Source organism: Pollicipes pollicipes, unplaced genomic scaffold, assembly GCF_011947565.3.
Source record: "Pollicipes pollicipes isolate AB1234 unplaced genomic scaffold, Ppol_2.1 Scaffold_2555;HRSCAF=2994_pilon_pilon_pilon, whole genome shotgun sequence".
NCBI classification, from domain to species: domain Eukaryota; kingdom Metazoa; phylum Arthropoda; class Thecostraca; order Pollicipedomorpha; family Pollicipedidae; genus Pollicipes; species Pollicipes pollicipes.
Window position 1 is genome coordinate 46,495,292 of NW_023596136.1, and position 21,638 is coordinate 46,516,929.

The 21,638-nt window shown below is 54.1% G+C and overlaps 3 protein-coding genes across 6 annotated transcripts; 1 reads left to right on the forward strand and 2 right to left on the reverse strand.

Annotated features, from left to right (window-relative positions):
* Positions 1-80: 80 nt before the first annotated feature.
* On the reverse strand, positions 81-6,932 carry LOC119102039 (uncharacterized). The gene is made up of 8 exons (XM_037225418.1): positions 6,791-6,932; positions 6,366-6,533; positions 6,024-6,145; positions 5,597-5,762; positions 2,755-3,020; positions 2,067-2,220; positions 1,328-1,506; positions 81-290 (listed from the first exon to the last, which is right to left on the reverse strand). Exons 1-8 carry the CDS (start codon positions 6,930-6,932, stop codon positions 81-83), a joined length of 1,407 nt encoding a protein of 468 aa, XP_037081313.1.
* A 521-nt stretch (positions 6,933-7,453) lies between these two features.
* LOC119102049 (uncharacterized) lies at positions 7,454-20,959 on the reverse strand. The gene is made up of 6 exons (XM_037225427.1): positions 20,948-20,959; positions 20,155-20,343; positions 19,361-19,513; positions 7,948-8,102; positions 7,641-7,676; positions 7,454-7,576 (listed from the first exon to the last, which is right to left on the reverse strand). Exons 2-6 carry the CDS (start codon positions 20,333-20,335, stop codon positions 7,454-7,456), a joined length of 648 nt encoding a protein of 215 aa, XP_037081322.1. The 5' UTR covers positions 20,336-20,343; positions 20,948-20,959.
* On the forward strand, positions 11,988-18,686 carry LOC119106702 (RWD domain-containing protein 2A). 4 transcript variants are annotated; one of them, XM_037230164.1, is made up of 6 exons: positions 11,988-12,057; positions 13,846-14,144; positions 14,529-14,660; positions 15,062-15,169; positions 15,555-15,740; positions 15,949-18,686. In XM_037230164.1, exons 2-6 carry the CDS (start codon positions 13,872-13,874, stop codon positions 16,201-16,203), a joined length of 954 nt encoding a protein of 317 aa, XP_037086059.1. In that variant the 5' UTR covers positions 11,988-12,057; positions 13,846-13,871; the 3' UTR covers positions 16,204-18,686. The 4 variants fall into 4 exon arrangements, with proteins under 4 accessions (XP_037086059.1, XP_037086060.1, XP_037086061.1 ...); XM_037230165.1 differs by lacking the exon at positions 11,988-12,057 and adding an exon at positions 12,097-12,184; XM_037230166.1 differs by lacking the exon at positions 11,988-12,057 and adding an exon at positions 12,157-12,202.
* Positions 20,960-21,638: the final 679 nt, after the last annotated feature.

The following is a 21,638-nucleotide window of genomic DNA, read 5'->3' on the forward strand; positions in this document are numbered from 1 at the left end:
GCACAGACCCACGGTCTAGCACTGTCCCACGGCTGGTGACATCACAAGGTCCGCGCTCCACCCCGCCCGAGCCCGCGTCGTCAGCCAGCGGCGCGCTCACCCGGCAGCACACTCTGCACGATGGCCGTCGATGTGTCGATCAAGACGCCGTTCACCAGACCCAGCACGGTGACGTCACCCGCCGTCACGTGACCGTGGACCACCTTGCTGGCCGTGATCACGTGGTTGCCGCTCAGCGTGACGAAGCTGTCCGGGTTCACGTGGCTGAGCGTGCCCACGTGCAGACTGGCCTGGACACGAGTGCAAGGAAAAGCATTTACTACCCGGAGAAGCCCGAGGAACCAACCGTGGATGTTCAGGTGTCATTGGGGTTTTGCGACACACTCAGCCGCTAAGGCTTTATGGCTTCGCCTGCTTCTCACCCTGGCAGGAAGGGCAGGCACCGCGGGAATCGACCCGTACCTCTGATTTAACATAGGCGCAGCTACACCCCTACACCACAGGCGGCACTCACTCTTAGGTTGTGGATGCCTCGAAGGGTTAAATGTGGTCTATGGATTGGCCGGGCGCCATCACGTTTGTAACATTTTGGCGAAAGGTAGACTGTCAAAACATAGCCGTCGCCTTACGACAAAACTTCGTCATCCACGTCAAGGAAGTACACGATTCTTTCTACATTCATGAGGCGTCAAAAACAAGACCATTGAAAACAAATCCCAGCCCCTTTCAGTTTGGTTTTATGTTATAGACACTCAACACTCAAAAGCACTCAAGCACAATCACTCGCAACAAAAAACCCCGAACGGTACCAGCCAACAGCGCCGACCGTTTGGCGAGCCTCCTGATCGGCACGTTTGCGTCTTCCTAGCCTCCTGATCGGCACGTCTGCCTCTGCCCCGCCTCCTGATCAGCACGCCTGCCTCTGCCCAGTCTCCTGATCGGCCTGTCTGCCTCCGCCCAGCCCCCTGAGCGGCCCGCCTGCCTCTGCCCATCCTCCTGATCGACACACCTGCCTCTGCCCAGCCTCCTGATCGACACGCCTGCCTCTGTCGAGCCTCATAAGCGGCCCGCCTGCCTCCGCCCAGCCTCCTGATCGGCACGCCTGCCTCTGCTGAGCCTCCTGATCGGCACATCTGCATCTGCCCAGCCTCCTGATCGACACGCCTGCCTCTGTCGAGTCTCATAAGTGGTCCGCCTGCCTCTGCCCAGCCTCCTGATCGACACGCCTGCCTCTGTCGAGCCTCATACGTGGCCCGCCTGCCTCTGCCCGGCCTCCTGGTCGACACGCCTGCCTCTGCCCAGCCTCCTGGTCGGCACGCCTGCTCACCCCGTCCTGGACCACCAGCGAGCCGAACGCCAGTTTCGCTGAGTCGGCGACGAACGGCCGGTTCGTCCAGATGACGTCGGCCAGGAAGCCGGCCAAGTCCCCGATGCCGTTCAGCCGCTGGGCGCGCAGCGAGCCGACGTGGGCGTTGTTCAGGTGCCACGGGCCGGTGACAGTCACGCCTGTGGGCGGGGGTAAGCGGCTCGGTATGGGGCGGGGCGGGGCGGGGCGGGGCGGGCCCCGCGCTGACGGCTGCGCTGATGGGATGATGGTGATGGCGATGATGTGACGGTGGTGGCCGCGCACGGAGTGGGGTACTGGGAGGAGTCATCAGGAGAGCGCTTAAGGGTTCGACGGCTGTCTTCAGGCTTACCATGAACAGCTCATGTTCAGGCTTGTTCAGGCGCAGAACATTCGGCAGAAAGGCTTCTATGGTGCCGTGACACACAAAGTCAGCTCACCACACCGCCTAACCAAACTTGATACAGTACATGCCTTCCGGGGCACGAAATATCTTTTTAATCTTTTTTAACAAATACATAAAAGTATCACACACATATCTCATTCAATTTAAGTATCTTCTTGTTTCAAAACAAGCCAGGCGGCGGCCATCGCTCTCCGAGGACAAGCTGGACCGCCCAGCATCCATCCGTCCGCAAGTCACCCGCGCCTGCGCCATCCGACAGAGGACGCTATGAGCGAGCCGGGTGGTGGGGGCCGGGCGGACGGCGGTCTGACGAACCATTGGAGAAGGTGTGGTTGGCGTTGATGGAGACGGCACCGGCCAGCTGGTGGTGCAGGCCGGCCAGCGAGGCTATGCCCGCCTGCAGTCGCCGCTGCAGCGACTTGAGCCGCTCCAGAAGGCCAGAGTTGAGCGTGTTCGTTTCCAGCCGTACCTGCGACCATGGACAGTTTTCCAGATTCCTGTCATCACGTAGTGATGATAAATGATATCATCACGTGGCAATGGTCAGGGTGTAGTGGGGGCGTATGGACTCGTTAATGATTGTTATAACGCTATCGCATCTGAGTGACGCCGAGGACGCCGACATGCGTGGAATGGATTGTCTAGGAGAGAATGTGGGACCTTGTGGGACAAACGCTCACAGTGACTAGCGTTAATGGTGGTCGCGTTCAACTCTCCCTTTTTTACCCACACACTGGTCTGGACTGCTAGCTTATCTCGATGTGCCCTGTCCTTCCGCCCAACACACACCGCAAGCGCAAAGCAACTACAGACCAAGCCACGTGCAAATCACGAAAAACAAAACATACAAAGATGACCAAACATGTATGCCCAACACCCAACTTAGTTCACGACCAGTTTCATTCTTGCCCAGTTGTGCGTGAAAACTCCGGGAGAGGGGGGAGGGGGGGGAGGGAGACTCTAGCCACATCCGGAGTACCCCTGCAACCGCCGGCCTGCTCACATTGTTGACGGCCACCGAGCGGATGCGGGCGCGCGGTGCGGCGCTCAGCTGCAGTGAGGCGAACGAGACGGGCTGGTCCAGCCGGGGCGCCGCCTGCATGCGTACGCCCAGCCCGGTCACGCGCGGCCGCACCGCCTGCACGCGCACGCGCAGGTCCTGACACCAGGTCATGCACCGCTGGTGCAGGTCGCGCAGGTCGGTGCGCCGTTGGAAGAGCAGGCGGTAGATGGTCGGTAGGTAACTCGGCCCACCAGGACTGCCCACGGCTGGAGGGGAGGCGAGGGCAGAGGTCAGGTCACGACATGGGAGAGCGTCTGGTGGTGCAGCCAGACTGCTCACGGCTAGCGGCTGGGCAGGGAAATCTGATGGAGTTCGTCCGTGTGGGACGACCCGTCCCGGCCACAGCTGGCGGCGGGGGTCAGGTCAGACCAGGCCAGATCTGGGCCAGGCCACTGGCTGAACAGCAGGCGCCTGACGTGGTCAGGTCGGCCCAGGTCAGCCATCCGAGCGGACGACTGCCGAGCCCGGCCGGCGGAGGCGGCTCGCTGAGCACCAGGCCCTTCCGCCAACAGGACCAGCGCAGCCACCCCGGCTGACGGGTCAGGCTCGGAGCAGCGTCCTTGTGGGCAGGGTCACACCCTGGGGCCCGTCTGGCCGTCGGCGTTCACCGCTGGGAGCGCAGCGTCAAGACGGCGACAGGGCGGCTCGAGCAGCGGTCGACCGGGTGTTCGTCCGTGTGAGGACGTGTACAGCGTGAACGCGGATAATGTTGGCGAAGTCTGGCAAAGTTGCTTTCCAAACGCAGGACCCCCGTACTATCTGCCGTAACATTTGATAGCTTTGCGACGTGGAAATATCGCCTTGAGCCAGCGCAATCCCACGATGTCCCTACGTGGAAGACTGACGAATCCATCAGTTGTCTTTTTTTGGGGGGGGGGGGGGGGGGGGGCAGAACCGAGCCGGCCTCTTAACATTCAGAATTTGTTTTGAGGAACTTTATTGGAGAGGCAATTCCGGCCACGGCGGCAAATGTGGGGAAGGAGTTAAGGAGCTAAGGGGTGGTGCAATGCTTGCTGATAATGTTGCCCAAAACAGCAACATTGAAAATAGGGCAGACATGCGTTGTTTAGCATGACAGCCAGCGAATCATAGCTGCTCATTACAGACTTAGTTTCATTATTGCGTACCACTCGTCATGTAGGGTGCGCCACCGACTTTTGCTGAAGGAACTGGACCAGACGAAAAATACATAATGCACAGGAAACACTTTCAACAGAAAAACACAAAAACCAGTTGAGGGCACGTTGATCTCCTTCGCGGAAACCCCACTTGGCCATTTAGCCATTTGCACCCTCTCCCCATTGTGGTGATTAAAAATGCGCGTATGTACACAAATACAAATACGATTACACGAGCAGGGAATTATGAAAATTTTCTGTCTCCAGGCTGATCGGAGTAGAGCACACGGCGCAAGGCCCGTGTCTGCAGATTTGAGCTACCGCCGCGACAACGCTGTCTCCGCTCAGATGTCGTGCACCGGGAACTCTCAGGCGATCCTCGCCTATACCCCCCCCCCCCCCGCCGTCTCCTCCGGCCGGCTGGCTGCCGCAAGCTTCCGCGTCCGCAGGCCAGCCCGATCCGTGTTGGTCTATTGTTTGACGTTGATGACGCTCTTGTCGAGGCAGCGCTGCTCCTGCTGACGTCTTGCTTCTCCCGAGTCACAATTCATGACGTCGTTCAATGCAGTCCACGCAAACTCAGGGAGGGACGGTGGTATTTTATTTCATTTCTGATAAAGGCCACGAGACAACAGCAGGTCGTCATTCGACAACACAAGGCCTGCAGCAGCGACGTGTTAGTTACAGCATACGCCACACTGAGAAGCAACTGCCTGATCACCACCGATCTAAGCACCAGTACTACGGCAGCGGGCGGAATACTCGCTCGGAAGCGCACCAGCGCTACGGCAGCGGGCGGAATACTCGCTCGGAAGCGCACCAGCACTGCGGCGGCGGGCGGAATACTTGCTTGGAGGCGCAACCGGGCACTGCACGTGTCGTCGCCCGCACCTGTGTGCTACCGCAGCTACGCCAATGACGTGGCCGTGGCAAACGGATGTTCATCACAAAAGCGGTGGCGCCTACGCGTCACAGTCACTCCTATCAGTCGTCTGGGCCCACTCCCGTCACGAGCACGTCAGCGCCCACCATCGAAAAGCCGCCAGACATAGCCGGTACCACCATGCGCCGCTGCAAAGCGGACGTTTGCGCGCCGCATCCACATTCCGTATCATTGGCGTGTGCCAGACAGATTCTCGACGAGTGCCGCGATTCAACAGATTTGAACGTCTAAAACACGGGACCGGGCGATTGGGAGAACCTCCCTCGAAGAACCCACAACCACATTATCACGTGTTCCACAAACGTCACTGTCCACTTTCAGACATCTAAGTTGATAAATTTAGGCCGTGGTCCTCAACGATTCTACTGCAGCAAATGGCTACATAGTTAGCTACCCCGACGCAGACGCCTGTGCCTCTCCGTCTTGCTCCCTATCATTGGCGCGACGGACCGCCGGCGGGTCCACGGCGTCTGCCGGCACTGCTCCGACACGGCCGGTGCGGCGCACCGCCGGCGTGTTAGTCGCCCCCCGGGGGTGGCGGCGCTACGCCGCTCCTGCTCCGGGGTGCGGCGCTACGCCGCTCCTGCTCCGGGGCGGCGGCGCTACGCCGCTCCTGCTCCGAGACGACGGCCGGCGCCCGCCCACAGCCGGGACCGGCACCGACGTCAATACCCTCGATGCAGATACCCGGCTGTGAGTGGGCGGCGCGACGGGCACTCACCCAGGTGGACGAAGCCTTCGTGCGTGAAGACGGCCAGTTCAGTGGCGGCGTCGGCGACCGGCGGCAGCGGCACCAAGGTCGACAGCACGAACCGCCAGCCGGTGTACTGGTACAACTTAAGGCCATCGTCGTCCACCACAGCCAGCACGAACCCGCCGCGCGGCCCCTGGAGCGGCAGCAGCGATCACGCGCGCGGCTGACGCGGCGGAATGGGGGGGGGGGGGGGGGGGAGCAAGTGACTGGTACAGTGAGCGAGGTGAGGTCTTACAGGCTTCGAACAAAGATTCTGTTCACGACACATTCAAATGTGACTAGGATGGCATTGGGGCGGAGGTGATGCAATGTTTGAAAACGATCAGTGCGGGCACATCACCATTCAGTTGACAAACTGGTGAACGTGTTGCGCTTGTGGGCTCGGCACACTGACCCAAATAGGCAGAATGTCCCGCACGCGGACCGTGGGGATGCACTGAAATGACACAAACTGCATGCGCGAGAACTTGTAGATGACCGAGTTGACGCGGTAGTTGGCCTCCGCGTCGCCCGGCTCTGCGGACACGGCATGGCACGTTAACCCAGAAGACCGCCACAGCACCACGCACGCGCTAAGACCGTATTCTCACACGAAAGTATTCTCACCTCGCACGTCGCACAGACGAGTAACCGCGGACGAGCCAACAGCGAGACGCTCGCCCCACACAAACAGAACACCTCCAGCTGCCTTCTCCGCGCCCGCGCTGCCCCGTCGGCCGGCGCCCGGCCCGCTCACCGCGGTCCGCCTGGTTGGCCACGACAAGGAAGTGTTCGGCGCCCACGCCCTCGCCCCAGGAGAAGTGCCGGAAGCGCACGGCGCCGTACGTCAGCAGGCGCTGGTACGGCCGGTACTGGCCTGAGCCCAGACTGTACCGCAGGATCTCGCTGTACACGTTCAGACTGCCTGTCAACGGACAGCACGGAGTCTGGATCGCCGTGTGATGGGAACGATTTGGGCGCTCGATTGGTGATTGGGGTGCTTTTACGTGATAATTCGGTAAAATAAATGTGCAACAGGCATGTCGGGACACAACACTTCAAATGCCAGGGGTTACAGCTGAATGAATGTGTGCAGTTTTCAAAGCAGAGACCATAAGTAAAAGGCCAATTCATAATTGGCACCATTGTCTAGAACACAAGTGTTATGACCAACACTGCTACCTTCATTATTTTGGTGATTCGCCACCGCCAAAAAGAAGTGGTTCTGCATCTGGAAGTGCTCAAAGTCCTTGGCGCCGTATGTGGGCAGAGAGTACTGTCGAAAGTTGCCGTCCCGTCCACTTGAAAATGCTGCTGTTGGCATGGTAGTTCTTATTCCCGTCCGGCCGGCGCTCGAACTCCGTCGCCACGCCGATGTGGAAGGTGTCGTAGTCGCTCCTGACGGCAGTCGGGCGCACCAGCGTCGTTACCAACCGATCCCAGCGCGGTCCAGCCGACAGAGGGAACGTCACACGAGACGAGTTTGTGACACACAGAGAGCAGCTGACAGCAGATACTGCCCTCGCTCGCGCTTCGGTGCATCAGCGGCTGTCGGTTCCCCACCACCCGACGGCCCCCAGCACAGCAGCGCCGCCGCCGCCGCGCTCACCAGCGGTTCCCCACCACCCGACGGCCCCCAGCACTGCAGCGCCGCCGCCGCCGCGCTCACCAGCGGTTCCCCACCACCCGACGGCCCCCAGCACTGCAGCGTCGCCGCCGCCGCGCTCACCAGCGGTTCCCCACCACCCGACGGCCCCCAGCACTGCAGCGTCACCGCCGCCGCGCTCACCAGCGGTTCCCCACCACCCGACGGCCCCCAGCACTGCAGCGCGGCCGCCGCCGCGCTCACCAGATGGCCACGTCGGTGGGGAACGCCACGGGCAGGCCGTGCTGATAGCGGATCTCGCCGCCGACGAACTCGTACAGAATCAGACCGCGTTTGTCGGCCCGGTTGTTGACGCAGTCGAACTCGGCGCCGATCACGTAGCGCGTGTCATCGCGCATGAAAGAGGTGAACCGCAGCGTGCCGAACAGACGAAAAGTTGTAGCGCGGCACCCAGGCGTTGTCCTGCGGTGGGCGGCCAGTCCGGTCAGAGGCTCACTCGGCATGGATGCTGGTGCGCTCCACAACGACCATGTACACCATGTGGACATGACTGCAATGATTGTGGAAATAGTGTGCTATTCTATGGCATCCCCAGCATATATCATGCCTGAACTGAAACAATTGGTACAGCAGACATCACTGATCTGAACAATTGTGCTGCAAAAGCACAGGACCATACACACACAACAGAAAACACGACTAATCCAGTGACAGCCGTGTGTCTTCCACTTACCATGAGCTCATACAGCCAGCTGACCCTCGACCCTCTCCCAAAGGCTGCCAGAGCATAGGTTTTGCCCTTGTCACTGAAGATGTGCACATGATGTGCACCTGCAGCAGGAATCTCCCACACCAGCTCAGCTCCATCATCAGTCAGCACCTCCACACCTGGAAAAAAATTGTGTGAAGGACAAAATTAATTGAAACTGCTGCCCACGGATGACAAGATGTTCACCATTTTCAATGCCTGCATAATAAGCACATCGTTGTCAGCCAGTCTGCCTGTGGGGCAGTGTACAGCACATGTTTGTAATCTCTGGTCATCATCCAGCATCATTATGCCAAGTATATTTCAGCAAGCACTCACTTTGAAACCTTTGATTCAGAGTTGTTTTACTACTGCCAAAGAGGAAGCACCATTGTCATGAAAATGGTACCATTATCATTATTATTATTACTATTAGCCCCCATATTGCTTGCACACACAGTCTAGTCAACAGCCTTCAAGGCCATCAGGCACATCTACGTAGGGTTCAGGCTGACCAGGCTAGTATTTCATTGCACCATAACACCAAGCCCTGAGGTGCCTTCCCGTATCTCAGATTTCATCACATATGCATCAATCATATCCCAAGCACTGAACTCTATTCAACTCCCTGGTCTCTCATTAACTTCAACACACCAAGGATAGCAGGTAACGTGAGCAGGCAGAGCTAGGAGCAGGTGCAGGTGCAGGTGCAGGTGCAGGTGCAGGTGCAGGTGCAGGTACAGGTGCAGGTGCAGGTACAGGTGCAGGTGTAGATACAGGGACAGGCACAAGGGCAAGGAAAGACTCAGATTTTTTTTAAAAATTAAGAATCTTAGCTCATGCTAAGCAGTTCTTGTTGTGCGAGTCCAGACTATTACCACACGATCGCACCATTTCAGGCAAGTGCAGAATTTAGTGGCAAAAGTTTAACATGTCAGGCACTCTAACCAACTGAGCTACTGGGACAGAAGAATGAGTAGCATTTACTATGCAGGGTGCTGCATTTTCACTTCAAACATGCAGCTTCTAACTAGGAAATATACTAGCAACACAAGCAATAAGTGTGGATGAACTGCACTTTCTTACTTCATTTCTGTATGGCATGCAACCAAAACTTGCACAGGGTTTGTCAAATTTTATCTGAACTACCAAAAACTGAAGTGGGCTACCTTGTAGGTCAACTTAACATGTGATTTAGGTCAAATTGATCAGTATCTGGTGTAAACCTCTGCTCAAGAATAGGGGTGGACAGCCATGATACAATGTCCTATTTGGCTACATCCCAAAGTCCTATCAATACCAATGATGTATACAATACAGCACAAAGGCACAAGTAATAGGGACCCATGGACCTGGATGGTACTCTTCATGTAGTCACTTAGTTTCCAGGTTTCCAAAAAATTTGGTTCCAAACATACAATATTCCTATAAACTAAGCAATCTATCATTCCAACAGATCTTGTTTCAGAAAATTATCCTGTTTATACCATTATTCAGCTCATATGTAATCTCTAATGTCAGCATCCATTCCAAAATCATGTTTCTCACTACCATTGCTATTGATAAATGCAGTGCACCTTCAAGGAAACATGGCTACTGCATGCAGGTGCAAGCTGATAATGAGGTCATTGCCAAACAAATAAGTAGCATTGCCAAGCTAATTAGCAAATTAGTCTGTCCTGGTGGCTCAGTTGGTTAGAGTGCTTGCTTCCTGATTCACCCACTGTGGCGTGGGTTCGAGTGGCTTTAGGCGCTCGCCATTTGCCCTCGACAGGTAAGGCCTACAGCCGGTGGCAGCGGTAGCACTAAAGGTCAGTTGACGTCAGAGGGCAGAACCGACCGTGCCCAGCATTGCAGCATGCTAAGCTTTCAGCACTAAATTCTGCTGTTGCCTGGAATTGCGAGATGGTGTGGTGCAGGGTCAGGGCTCACACAACAAGCACCACTTAGTGTGAGTGCTGATCCCAAAAATCCATCCATTCAAATGGTTTGAACCAGATTTCTAAAAAATGAAGATTTCTTATCTCTTATTGTATGTTCATGATGAATGCCAAAAAGAACCAGAAAATCAATATTTGGAAAATGCTAGGGGTGCATTTTGCAAAATAAATTAGAGGCAGAGGTGAAAAATTATAAAACTTTACCCCAAAATCCACCTAAAAAGAAGGTCCTTTCTAATTTCACCCACTGTTCTACTAAGCCTGGAGGGCTGGATCACAATCGGTGATGGAGCCCCCTTCCTCGGGTGGTCATGAAACTATGGTAGTCTGGGATTCACAGAGGCAAGCTAGTGGATGATCAAGTTATGGGAGACAACCTGCATGCACAAATTAAATATTTCAAAAGCAGTGAATGACACCACTAACACACAAAAAACACACTAAATGTCAAAATAATGAAAAGCAGATACACAGGTGGCATCACACAACATGGAACAAATGCAATTTTAACCTAAAAGAAAAGTAGAGACTGAACCTCATTGAAATAGAACAGAAAGGGCTCCAACCTAGGCTACAAGGGACAGGCCAGACTGGTGTTGGAGCGACTGCATGGCAACCACACATTGAGACCAAACCAAACAGAAAGAGACGGGCTGCATGGGTGGTCAATAATTGTTTCATATACTTGCTTCCAAATCCAGCACTCAATAGGTAGACAAGGCAAGATTTTGATTTAACCATCTGGGGCAGAACTTTGTAAAATGAAATAGAATACATTACAGAAGACTTTTGCTTATCAGGATATTCTTGGCACTTTCAAATCACATAGGTTCTGGTTAAGGATGAAGGACCTTCAAAATCAAAACACCTGTCTATGCTATCCTAGCAGACAAACACAGCACCAGGGGGGTGAGACCTATCGCTTAAGTTGGGGAAGGAGGGGGTTGACTCCAAAACACCAAGTTCCTCTCAACATTGTAGGGAAGGTGACCTACATGCCCCAATGGGCTCTTTGTGCATCCAAGCAGACAAAATTTCCTGAACCAACACTCAGAATGGCAATGGATCTTCTACAGGTCAGAGAAGCCGCTCAGTATGTTCAGACTGTTAAAAGAATGTGCCCTTAAGGCCCCGAACACGCCCTAGACAGGCCATAACGGACATTTACATCTTACGTAATCTGTTCGATTCGGAATGAACCTCAACATACCAATTTGAACCTTCCACTCAAAGGGGGCCGCCCCCCCCCCCTTTCACGGTAGGGAGGGTTGTCCCCAATAACCTCGATTCCCGCGTCCTTGCTCAGAACCCCACAAGGCGCAATGACCTGAGCGGGCGGGCCCAGGATCGTGCTGAAGTATGTCGGGACTCGCGCTTACGCCACACTTCGATACAAACCTGACAAATGAACATCAAAAATGATGAAGCAGAGTTAAACTGCGCGACACAAGACCATCACGCCCTTGTAATACTGAAATTTTGAAACTGCGGAACACCAGCCCCGGCGCGGCCGGACTCCGCCAACGGAACACGGGCAAGCGTCGGGGTCAACGACCTCATGCACCCTCCAGATTTGTCCGATTATGATTAGAGGTGGAATTGACGACGATGCTTCCCGCACTCCCGAAACTTGAAATCCATGACGGCTTTCAGGTTCAATAAATGACATAAATATAAGGAAAGTGAACAGCCTACAGCAATAGTATACAAACTGCTGAAGAAAACATGTCAGAATTATCGGTATAACAAAATTTAGTGGCGAAACTCATGTCCACAATAAGCAAAACGGTAGCTAGTCGCGATCTATGATGTGGTATAAATGTAATTTTCAACAACGATTTTTAATTCCAGTCGAATATGTCTCAATATCGAGCCATATGATTCCCGAATCAGTCATGATTCGAGTAACAGGCTTAAAAATGGTGCTGGTGATGTTCGATACCGAGCTGGTTTCTATACAGCTTCTGAGGGGCCTAGCCTCAGGTCCATCCAAATCGATATGTGACGTAATTTTTATATACTGCGCTGTGATTGGATATTGTCTGTCAGGGCTAACCCTTCGTTTAGGCGTGAATACAGTAACAGTCAACTCAGTTGAAGCGAGGCGTATTATACGCGGCGCGAAGTAAACAAACTTTGGAGATAATTTGTTTAGGTGAGGTGGGTGGGGAGGATGGGCACGGCCTGTGTGCGTGTTTCAAGTGGTTTGCTTTCATAGGATTTCATTGAAAGGCCCGCCTACTGCTTGAAAAAAGTGCTTGATGCAGTAGCCACGTTTTTAGGTATGCTGCTCAAAGACGGTCAGTGGTCTTGGTTTTGGTGGCGGAAACACGTGGTCCGCGGACGCCGTCTGTGTATGATTGCGAGCAGATACATCTCAGTTGGTGCGGTCAGCATAGCTAGTATTAAATAAGCTTATGGTCATAATCTGCCCCATTGGTCTGGTGAAATGAATCTGCTTTTGGTTGCTATGGTAAGCTAAATTTAAGCTACCCTCGCTGGGTAACAACACAGCTGGCCGTCGAAGGATCAGGCTGCCGAAAGATCGATGATACACCAGATGTGCTCTTTGTGTGACAACAGTCTTAGCATTTGAACACTTGAGATCATTGCCCATATTTTGGCGCGTGGTCACCAATTTCACAATAAAATTATGGGAAAGTATTTTTCACATGGATTATAAACATTTGGCCCACTTCAATGTAACATCTGTCCAGTTCACACATGCCATTGATCCTGTGCACAAATGCTGTCCAGGTGTTTATGGAGTTGAAGTTTATTTTTTGCAGACCAATTGAAGGGAACCAAACTAAAGAAGGCTCCCCACACCAGGCACTGAATGCATATAAAAGATGTACTTTGTGGTGTTATTGTGACTTACAGTATCACAGTAGAATAGCCTGCCTGCCAGTGCACAATGCTACATGAGCCCTGAAGTCTGGAACCTACACTATTATATTATCATGTTTAGCCACAGGTGAAAAATGCCAAGCTTAAAATACCAAGCTTAAATGTGTGTGGCAAAGTTGCAGGAAGGCATCCACTTGTGATAGGTAATCATAATTATTTCACCAATGATTGCTAAATATTCCTAGGTCACTCTAGAGCTTCAAATAGAAGAATAACTGGATGCAGTTGTTTATCTTACAAGCAACTGCAGTGACAGTTGTACCAGTAGGTACAATGATTCCCATTTTGCTGGCATTACATGCTTCTTGTACCAAAGTGCTAAAAATCCACTTGCTGCCAGTTGCCAAATAACTTTGAATTTTTATTTTTTGATTTCATTCAGTTTATGGTAGCCAGAAATTACCTTTCCAGCAGTGCTTATCAGAAAACATTTTCTCTACAGGCTGACATTGGTGGGCACTGCCTAAATATTCCTAGGTCACTCTAGAGCTTCAAATAGAAGAATAACTGGACGCAGTTGTTTATCTTACAAGCAACTACAGTGACAGTTGTACCAGTAGGTACAATGATTCCCATTTTGCTGGCATTACATGCTTCTTGTACCAAAGTGCTAAAAATCCACTTGCTGCCAGTTGCCAAATAACTTTGAATTTTTATTTTTTGATTTCATTCATTTTATGGTAGCCAGAAATTACCTTTCCAGCAGTGCTAATCAGAAAACATTTTCTCTATAGGCTGACATTGGTGGGCACTGCACTTAAGCACTCTGTACATGCACCCAAATTGTTGCATATTATCATGACCACACCAGATGCCATTCCAGATGTACCGACATGTTCTGCATAACAGGCATGTTTTACATTTTGGTCTGTGCCTTACAGACTTTCAGTGACTTGCAATTGAGCCATGAAAGGAAATCTGCATAATCACTAACCATGAATGTGTGCATGTCAAAAGGAATTTGGGTTGCAAAGCTGAAAGTCTCATCTGATATAATCATAAAACCTGAGACAACTTTGTGTGCTATCCTTAGACATCTGAGCATCAAGATCTGAAGACATGGCAAGCCACTCTGCAGCTGACTACCAGCTGCTGTTGGACATGGAGCAGCTGGAGGAGGAGATGGCCCGCATGATCGACCATGGCGAGCTGGCCGAGACCTGCCAGCTGCAGCTCACCGAGCTAGAGATGTTGGCTGCCATGTTCCCGAACGCTGGCGAGCTGAAAGTGATCGACCCTGCGGCCGTGGCCGAGATGACTGAGTACGTGGAGGGCGGCCTGCGGGAGCCCCCGGCCCGGCTCGACTACACCATCGCCTTCCAGACCGGACAGGTGCGCGCTCCCCAGGGTGTCGGCTAGCGAAAGAGACCGGGGGGGGGGAGGGGGGTGGACAGCGCTCAGGCGCGTTGGCTGATTGGTGGGATGGGTGTATTTTGTCGTAATTTCTCCCCCAACTCTATCAACATCTCAGATGTCTTGGCATATCTCTCTCCATTATACCTTGATCTCTCTCAATTCTATAGATTTCTCACAAGTTATGAGCAAGAGTAGAGCCAGTTACCAATTTCTCTCCAATCTTATCATTGGTTATCATTATTACTCATTGGAATGTTGTGTGCTCAATTCAACTCCACTTGCACCAGTAATGTTCGTACATATCATAAATTCTTAAATTTAGTTCATGCCAGCTGTTGATGCAGTAGGTGTGATTTCCAGGGCAAGTTGGAGTTATCGGTGCACCTGCCACTGGACTACCCCAATGTGGAGCCGGACGTGTTCGTTAGGAGTGACGGCTTGAACCGCTCCCAGTCTCACAGCATCAACCAGCACCTGGCGCGGCACATACAGGTGGGTTCGGCCGTCCACCACGGGGAGTAGCGTCTGGTCGCCTTCCACGGAGTTCGCACGGCGGTGGTGAGGGCCAGCCATAGCACGGCACTGTGACAGGCTTGTTAGAAGCTGCGCACCACCATGATGGTATGTACCACCACTGTGTACCGCCATGGTTCCGCACCACCATGGTGGTATGGTGGCATCTACCACTGCTGTGTACCACCATGGTTGCACACCACCATGGTGGTGGCACATTGACGATCCGACGGACGTTGTGGAATGTTTCTTTTCCCCCAAACTGCAGTGCCGTCGTATCCACCATAAATTGGCCTGTCATGCCAGCTGCAATCTGTGCTACACCTGGTAGGGTTTCTGTTGGGTCTGCGATTGTCGGCTGACATGAGCCGGTGTGCCAGGGTTTGGAGCCTGGGCAGCTCTACATTGGATCCGTGGTCTCATGGCTGCAGGAGAATGGAGACAAATACATTCGGAACGAGCTCCAGATCAAGGACGACTCTGTAGAGGCAAGTCATATTCCTTACTGTAAGTGGGATAAAAGCCAACGGGCAATGGGTGTTGATGGTCTTGGTGATTTTGGACATTACTTGGCAAGTATGAAGTTTCCAGGATGTTGTGAGTTCGAGGGTGCTTCGACCCCGCAGACTTTGACGAGACCGGGCAAATACCGCCCTGGCCTCAACAGAGCTCAGACTGTGGACGCGTGTTGACATTCCAATCAAGCCAAATCAATGCAACCATCACCAATCTTACTCAAATTTAAGATGGGATTGAAGTGGACTCGACCACGCCGCCAAAAATAGGATGAAAGCCCGGCGTTTCCAATTAAGAGCTGTGACACCACTTCGAGAAATGAGCGCCGAACCGATGCTAATGTACTCTCCGTTGCAGGAGGAGCACCCGGACCAATTCACGAGGCTCTGGATCTACTCGCACCATATCTACAGCAAGGTCAAGCGGCGAGACATGCTCGAGCTGGCCAAAGAGTGCTCCGTCACCGGCTTCAGCCTGCCCGGCAAGCCAGGCATCATCTGCGTGGAGGGACTCGCGTCCAGCACATCGGACTGGTGGAAGCGGGTGAGGGGGCGGCGGCGGCTCCGGCGGCGGCGGGAGGCCTGTAGAGGCTCCAGGCGTTAACCAGGACGCCAGACCCTACGGCATTTGCACGTGTAAAGATAGTCATGGATAGGGTACCTCTTGAAAGGATCTTATTGTCACACGGCTGTGTGATCTCTCGTGCGCGTGTCACCGCGACCACCTCCAACGAGTCGCGGTCCCTTGCCAGGTGAAGGCGTGGAACTGGAAGCGGATCATGGTGAAGAAGAAAGAGGTGGTCGACGTAGAGGGCCGCGATCCAGACACGCTGCGCCTCTTCTCCGTGTTCGAGGAGATCAACATGGCACCTGTCTCGCGCACTGGCAGCAGAGAGCACCGCATGGATATGGGTCTGTTCTTCCAGTACCTGGAGGACCACAACTGCGCGCAGGTGTTCAAGGACTACTTTGGCGTGAGCGGCCGCGCGTCAACCTCCAGGGTTTGACCCGGCCCTACTGCTGGCCATGCTAGCCTTTTTCGACTTGGCGACGGGCGCAGCCCATGGGTGTAGCTTTTTAGTTTATGCGCTTTGACCGGCTGGGCGTTTTCTGAGGCCTGGACGAAGGAATGCGCTTTGTGATGTGTATCTGGTCCACGAAAGCTGCGTTTGATGTGCCGTTGCCGCGTCTGCAAACGCCCGCTCAGTTTTTCTGTTGCGAAAGTTTCCCGTAAGTTTAAACAAACATCAAACATCGTATTTTGTGGGTGAAAGTAAATATTTGCAAAGGCTCAAATAAGCAGAGGTATTAAATTAAAGTATCGTTAAAGCTGGCCAAATATTTCGCGGATGGCTGCATTTGTAACGAATGATGACGTAACCCCATTTTTAACTCAACGCACAAATTTTGCATTGTGGGCACACGAGGCATGTGTGTGCGTTACCCCACAAGGGCGTGCAGTTAGTGAAAGCCAATCGCAGCCTCCACAACTGAAATCATCCTTGTAAAGTTAATGCTTTCAAGTATAAAGCCAGTGATTTGACTTTACTGATCCTTTAAGTGAACAGTTTTTGTTGAAATCGGTACTTTGGACTACGGACTTGCATCTCCCTACGGCAAGTTTCTTGGTCAACTGGAAGAAAAGCAGCTCCTGCCGGATGTTTACACCACGGCTTTTTCAACGCTGCTTTCCGTTTTCCAACTGTTGTGGTAGTGGCCCCGACTACACTATCGATTCAACGCAGCGGTCTGCGTGCCTGATCGACCTTGAGAGCGATAAACGCCCCGAGGCGTTCTTACGGCTTAGCCGAAGGCTGTGTCGATTATGCTCGGGTTTTGCATTCATCGTCACGTGATGACATCGCCATCCGGGCGGGTAGACTCGTGACGTTCGCGGGTTTATTGATCTGAATCGGACCTTGATCCCCCACGAGAGTGGCATGGGTGAGTTGGGGTTCGATACAGTCCGCTCACGGTCGCGACCGAGCACGGCCGCGTGCGGCGTAGTACCCAGTCCAGAGGACCTCGCCTCCAAGGAGCCCGTCCGGGGGTGTTGTTCAGAGAGGACCTCACACTACAGGCCCCGGTGACCAGTCCCAGAGCGCGTCGCCAGGAGTACCTTGGCTCTGTGTAACGCAGCTCGGGGTAGCTTGGGCTCAGTAAGGTAACCCAGGGTAGCTTGGGCTATGTGACGCAACCTGGGTAGCTTGGGCTGTGCGTAGCGTAACCCTGCCCCATGTGCTGGACTAGAGGGCACCCTACCCATGTGTACCTCAGCCGGAGGACCGCGAAAGGAGTGCCGACACGAGGAGTGCCGACACAAGGAGTGCCGACACAAGGAGTGCCGACACGAGGAGTGTCCCGACCCGGAGTGCTGCGCGCCAGCGTACCCAACGAAGAGCGCTCCGACTGCTGCGCCCCGTCTTGGGTATCTCATCCGCGTACGCCACCCGGAGCCAAAGCCGAAAGCCCAGTGCCGCCGTCAGCACGGCGGGCGTCTTTTGGCAGTGTGGTGCAGCGGCCCACAGGCCGGCGCTCGGGGAGGGCTGCTATACAAACAACAACCATCTGGTTCCGACGTTAGGCCAATGGGCGTTCGTTGCGAGTAGCAATTAATACCTCAAAGAGAGCCCCTCCCCCTCCCCCAGTCAATCGTACCGGCCGAATCCTGCATCGATGTGCGCAGGCTTGCAATGTTATGTGTAATGGCGTCGGCTGCATTCCCCAACGGAATCAGTCATCGGGACATCCCCACGTGGTGTGCGTTTGCGTCGTAATTTGCGAAGAAATGGGCCCCGCTTGGAAAACCGACCACAAATTTTGATGTCTTGTACTGGTGATCGTCGTCTAAGCGCTCACGCATTCATGCAAAGGTGTACGGTGTCATTAAGAGGAACAGCAAGCTGTGTTGGGAACAGCTGCTGTGTTGGGTGGCGTATTGGGTGCTGTAGACTCTAGCCCGCACATTTAGAAACCCGTGTGCCTTCTCTGCTCCCGACCTCGGCAAGAGCAAGGGAAACGACGGGAGAGTGAAAGTGATCGGACTAGTACCTGATGCACTGTAGTGTTGGTGTGGTTTTTGCAATCTCCATGTACCTGATCCACTGTGTGCGCCCAGGCCGCGGCGGCAACGCGAAATTGTTCCTACGTTAGCAAACGGATTTCGGAGCACAGTGCGCACCGGTTGCGGCTCAGGGAGGAATGCTGTGCTTCGGGCCTTACGCGGAATATTATTTGTTCGCCGCGGTAATATCTACATTTTTCGATGTTGCTTTCGAGTTTTATTAGGCGTTGCCGAGAAGATGGACTTAGTTTTTTTCCGAATGGCTCCAAATTTATGGCTGTGTTCATGTGAGTACAACCGTAAGGGAGCTGTACAAGCCGGGTGTCAGTGTTCGAAGTGGACTTGAATTGCACTTAAGTGCGTGCTCATTCCGGGGAGATTCTCTGTCTTCCATCGTGCTTTTTGCTTCTCGTTTTGGAAGGCAAAGGGGATAATATATATATATATATATATATATATATATATGGTTTCCATGCTTTTGAACCTAGTTATGCTGTGGTCAGCTGAAAATACCCAGAAGCTGCTCTGAGCACCAAAACGCATGAGTGTCGGTCTTGTATTCGCTACGATTTTCTGCACAAGAACTAAAATGTTCATGCCCGACCTGGCTAACAGGTAGGCTGGAGTTCTGGAGGCGGTCGCCGTCCCATGTGGAGTCGTTGGAGTCAGTTTCTCACTGTGGTTGTCCGACGGCGCCAGTTTGGCTCGGTGTTTATTCCTAAGGCGACAATAACATGGCGTCGATTTTTTCTTGTCGTGCGTGTGTTGATGGCGTAGCGCGTGATACCCATTGGGGCGCTGTGTTTTGGTGCGCGCTGGTGTGCTGATGGATCCCACTGAGGAGTTTTTCTACGTGGTGTTTGATATAGATGTGGACCGATATTCAATACAACCGGCCCGCCAGTCCGTGTTTACGCGCCGCCATGACTGCACCGTATTTGGCGCGTCCGTGTGGCTCGATACATCCAGTGACGGCGTGTCTCAGGCAGGCGGCGCGACGGCGGTCGGCCGCGTGACCGCGCTCCAATCGCGGTCACGTGACAGCCCGGTACACCAAAACACGGTCCCCCTCCCACCCCCTGCCTCCTCCGGGTACTCACCGTGCTCGTCTCTGGTCAGCGGTAGCTGTATGGGGTGGTTGCGCTTGGTGCGATGGTGCTGCCGCTCCCTGGCGGACTGGTGAACTAGTCCTACCGCCTTCAGCCGATCGGCGAAGCCGACACGCAGACGAGTGCTGAAGCGTTCCACGATTTCTGCCGGCGAGCGCAGAGTTACAGCAAAGCGTCCCGAAGACTGCGGACGGCCCAGGATCCGACTTCTCAGTGTTCTGTCGTTTAGTTGCAGTATAAATGTGACGTAAGCCCGACCAGGACGCGAGGTGGACACTGCATGGCCTCACGCGATATGACCGCAACAGCAACAGTAGCATGATGTAAGCGGTATAACTTACGCGACTCACAGATACCTATAGGGTTTACGGATCACAGTAATAGGATCGCTATGGGTCAAGTCAGGAATGATAGGACCTGGGAAAAATCCATGAATTTCGTCGCGAATTTTTGGCCATTTTCAATCCGCCGCCCGCCCCCATTTACGCCCTGGTTACGCTGGGCGAGGTCACACTCCACGTTCATGATGTTAACATTCATTTCCTAAAAAATAATTGCTTTCAATTAAACCGGAACGTAACGCAACACTGTTCAGTCCACTAGCTCCCGTCAACTGTTAAGCTTCGTTTACGCACCATACACGCGTAGCGTAATACATCGCCGGCAGGTCTATGGCTCCCGTGGAGGTGGCAGATTGGTGGGCCGTACCATCAGGGGCCAATGCGGCACATCTGCGGCGGCCGGGCCCGTTCCGCTCCACGTCGGGTGCGACAGCGTCTGCTCACCGGTGGCGTTGTCGGCTGCCGGCCGGTCCACCCCTGCCGACGGGCTCCAGCCGAGCAGGCCCATGGTGCGGGCCAGCAGACCGGCGGGCGGCGTCGACGCGGCGGAGGAGGCCGCCGAGCCGCGCAGGCCCGCCGTCGCCCATAGCAGCGGCAGCAGCCAGCGGAGCGCGCCGCCAGCCATGGTCGGTGCTGCGAGGGGTCCAGGGTCACACGTCAGCGGTGCAGGGGAGAACAGCCGCCAGCCACGACAGGCGACCGCTCAAGTCGTCCAGCCTGGAGCGGAGGGAACGGTCGGAGTGCACGGCACCGCGGCCAGAATGGTACCGAGCCGGGCCAGCAGACTGACACAGTAAGGAGAACCCGAGGCGAGCATCTGCGGCGTCACACGAGCGACTCAGGTCCAAAGCGTGCCGGCCTGGACGCGTGGTACAGCTACACGTGACGCCCGAATTAAAAACCGCAGGAGACTGTCTGGCTGGTCAAGAATCCACTAGAGTCGCCGCGGCGCAGTGCAAAGCAAACTATACAAGCAGCGTGCGGCGAAATAAAGCAGCGACATCGTTACCGGCGGTCGAAGTGGTAAAACAGCAGTACCCCAAGGCAAGTGTCAACACTTCCGCACGGTGCGGCGTTGCAGCAGATGGCTAAATTGTTTGCGGAGGAGGATATCGTCGAAAGCGTGTCATTGCTCCAAACAGCCTCCAAATCGACCGAATCGATACGGTCGCCCAACAACATGCCGAGTTGCCAGCTGCGGTGACGCAACCGATCTAACAGTCAATGCCCGGCTTACCTGCGGTACTCCAATAATCCGCCTTCCCGCCCCTCACGGCCCCTTGAGAGTCGAATGCAGGTCACGACTCGCCCTTGGTTCGGCGTGGTTCGGCGCTGTCGTCAAAGCCGAGGTGTACCAGAAACACGACCACGAAAGCCACGAGCAGCACGCCAGCAGACAGCCAGGGCAGCTCCGATTCGGTGCCCATCGACCGTTCGCCGCCGCCCGCCGCACGTGACTGACCCGCGCGGGTCACAACGGGTCAGAGGTCAATATGCTGCCGCAGGCTCAGCCGCCACCGCCGTCCATCGCACTTCACTGACCCGCGTGGGTCGCGACGGGTCAAAGGTCAACACACGGCTGCGGGCTCGGTCGCCACCGCCGCCCACGGCCAGTCTCATGTGGGTGGCCGGCAGCATTTCGACGAGCTGATCGATCGACTGGTGGGAGTTGTCTTTGGTTAGAAATCGTAGGTCACGTTTATTACGAACAAATGATGTGTTCGTTAGTTGTGGTAGCAACATCGGGCTCGTTCGTAAAATATTTCGTCAACGTCAGCTTAAATGTCCTGACCGCGATTTCTACAGCGAGCAGATCATTTTTTTCAGTGTCCTTGCATTTTCGAGTTCTTGATCGCAAGTCTTCTAATCAGGCGATCGCAGCGGAGTCTGTTCAGCTTTTTTTAGACAAAAACCATGGTGAAAGTCAA

Excerpts from the sequence above, each read along its gene's own strand:
- LOC119102039 (XM_037225418.1), bottom strand. The coding sequence starts at position 6,932 with ATGCCAACAGCAGCATTTTCAAGTGGACGGGACGGCAACTTTCGACAG. Across the intron at positions 6,146-6,365 it reads GGCCAACCAGGCGGACCGCG|AGCCGGGCGACGCGGAGGCC; the intron begins GTGAGCGGGCCG and ends CCGTGTCCGCAG. Across the intron at positions 1,507-2,066 it reads CAACCACACCTTCTCCAATG|GCGTGACTGTCACCGGCCCG; the intron begins GTTCGTCAGACC and ends CCCCGCCCACAG.
- LOC119106702 (XM_037230164.1), top strand. The coding sequence starts at position 13,872 with ATGGCAAGCCACTCTGCAGCTGACTACCAGCTGCTGTTGGACATGGAG. Across the intron at positions 14,661-15,061 it reads ACCTGGCGCGGCACATACAG|GGTTTGGAGCCTGGGCAGCT; the intron begins GTGGGTTCGGCC and ends CCGGTGTGCCAG. Across the intron at positions 15,741-15,948 it reads CATCGGACTGGTGGAAGCGG|GTGAAGGCGTGGAACTGGAA; the intron begins GTGAGGGGGCGG and ends GTCCCTTGCCAG.
- LOC119102049 (XM_037225427.1), bottom strand. The coding sequence starts at position 20,335 with ATGGCTGGCGGCGCGCTCCGCTGGCTGCTGCCGCTGCTATGGGCGACG. Across the intron at positions 7,677-7,947 it reads GCTGGCTGTATGAGCTCATG|GACAACGCCTGGGTGCCGCG; the intron begins GTAAGTGGAAGA and ends CGCCCACCGCAG. Across the intron at positions 7,577-7,640 it reads CGCGCTACAACTTTTCGTCT|TTCGACTGCGTCAACAACCG; the intron begins GTTCGGCACGCT and ends ATCGGCGCCGAG.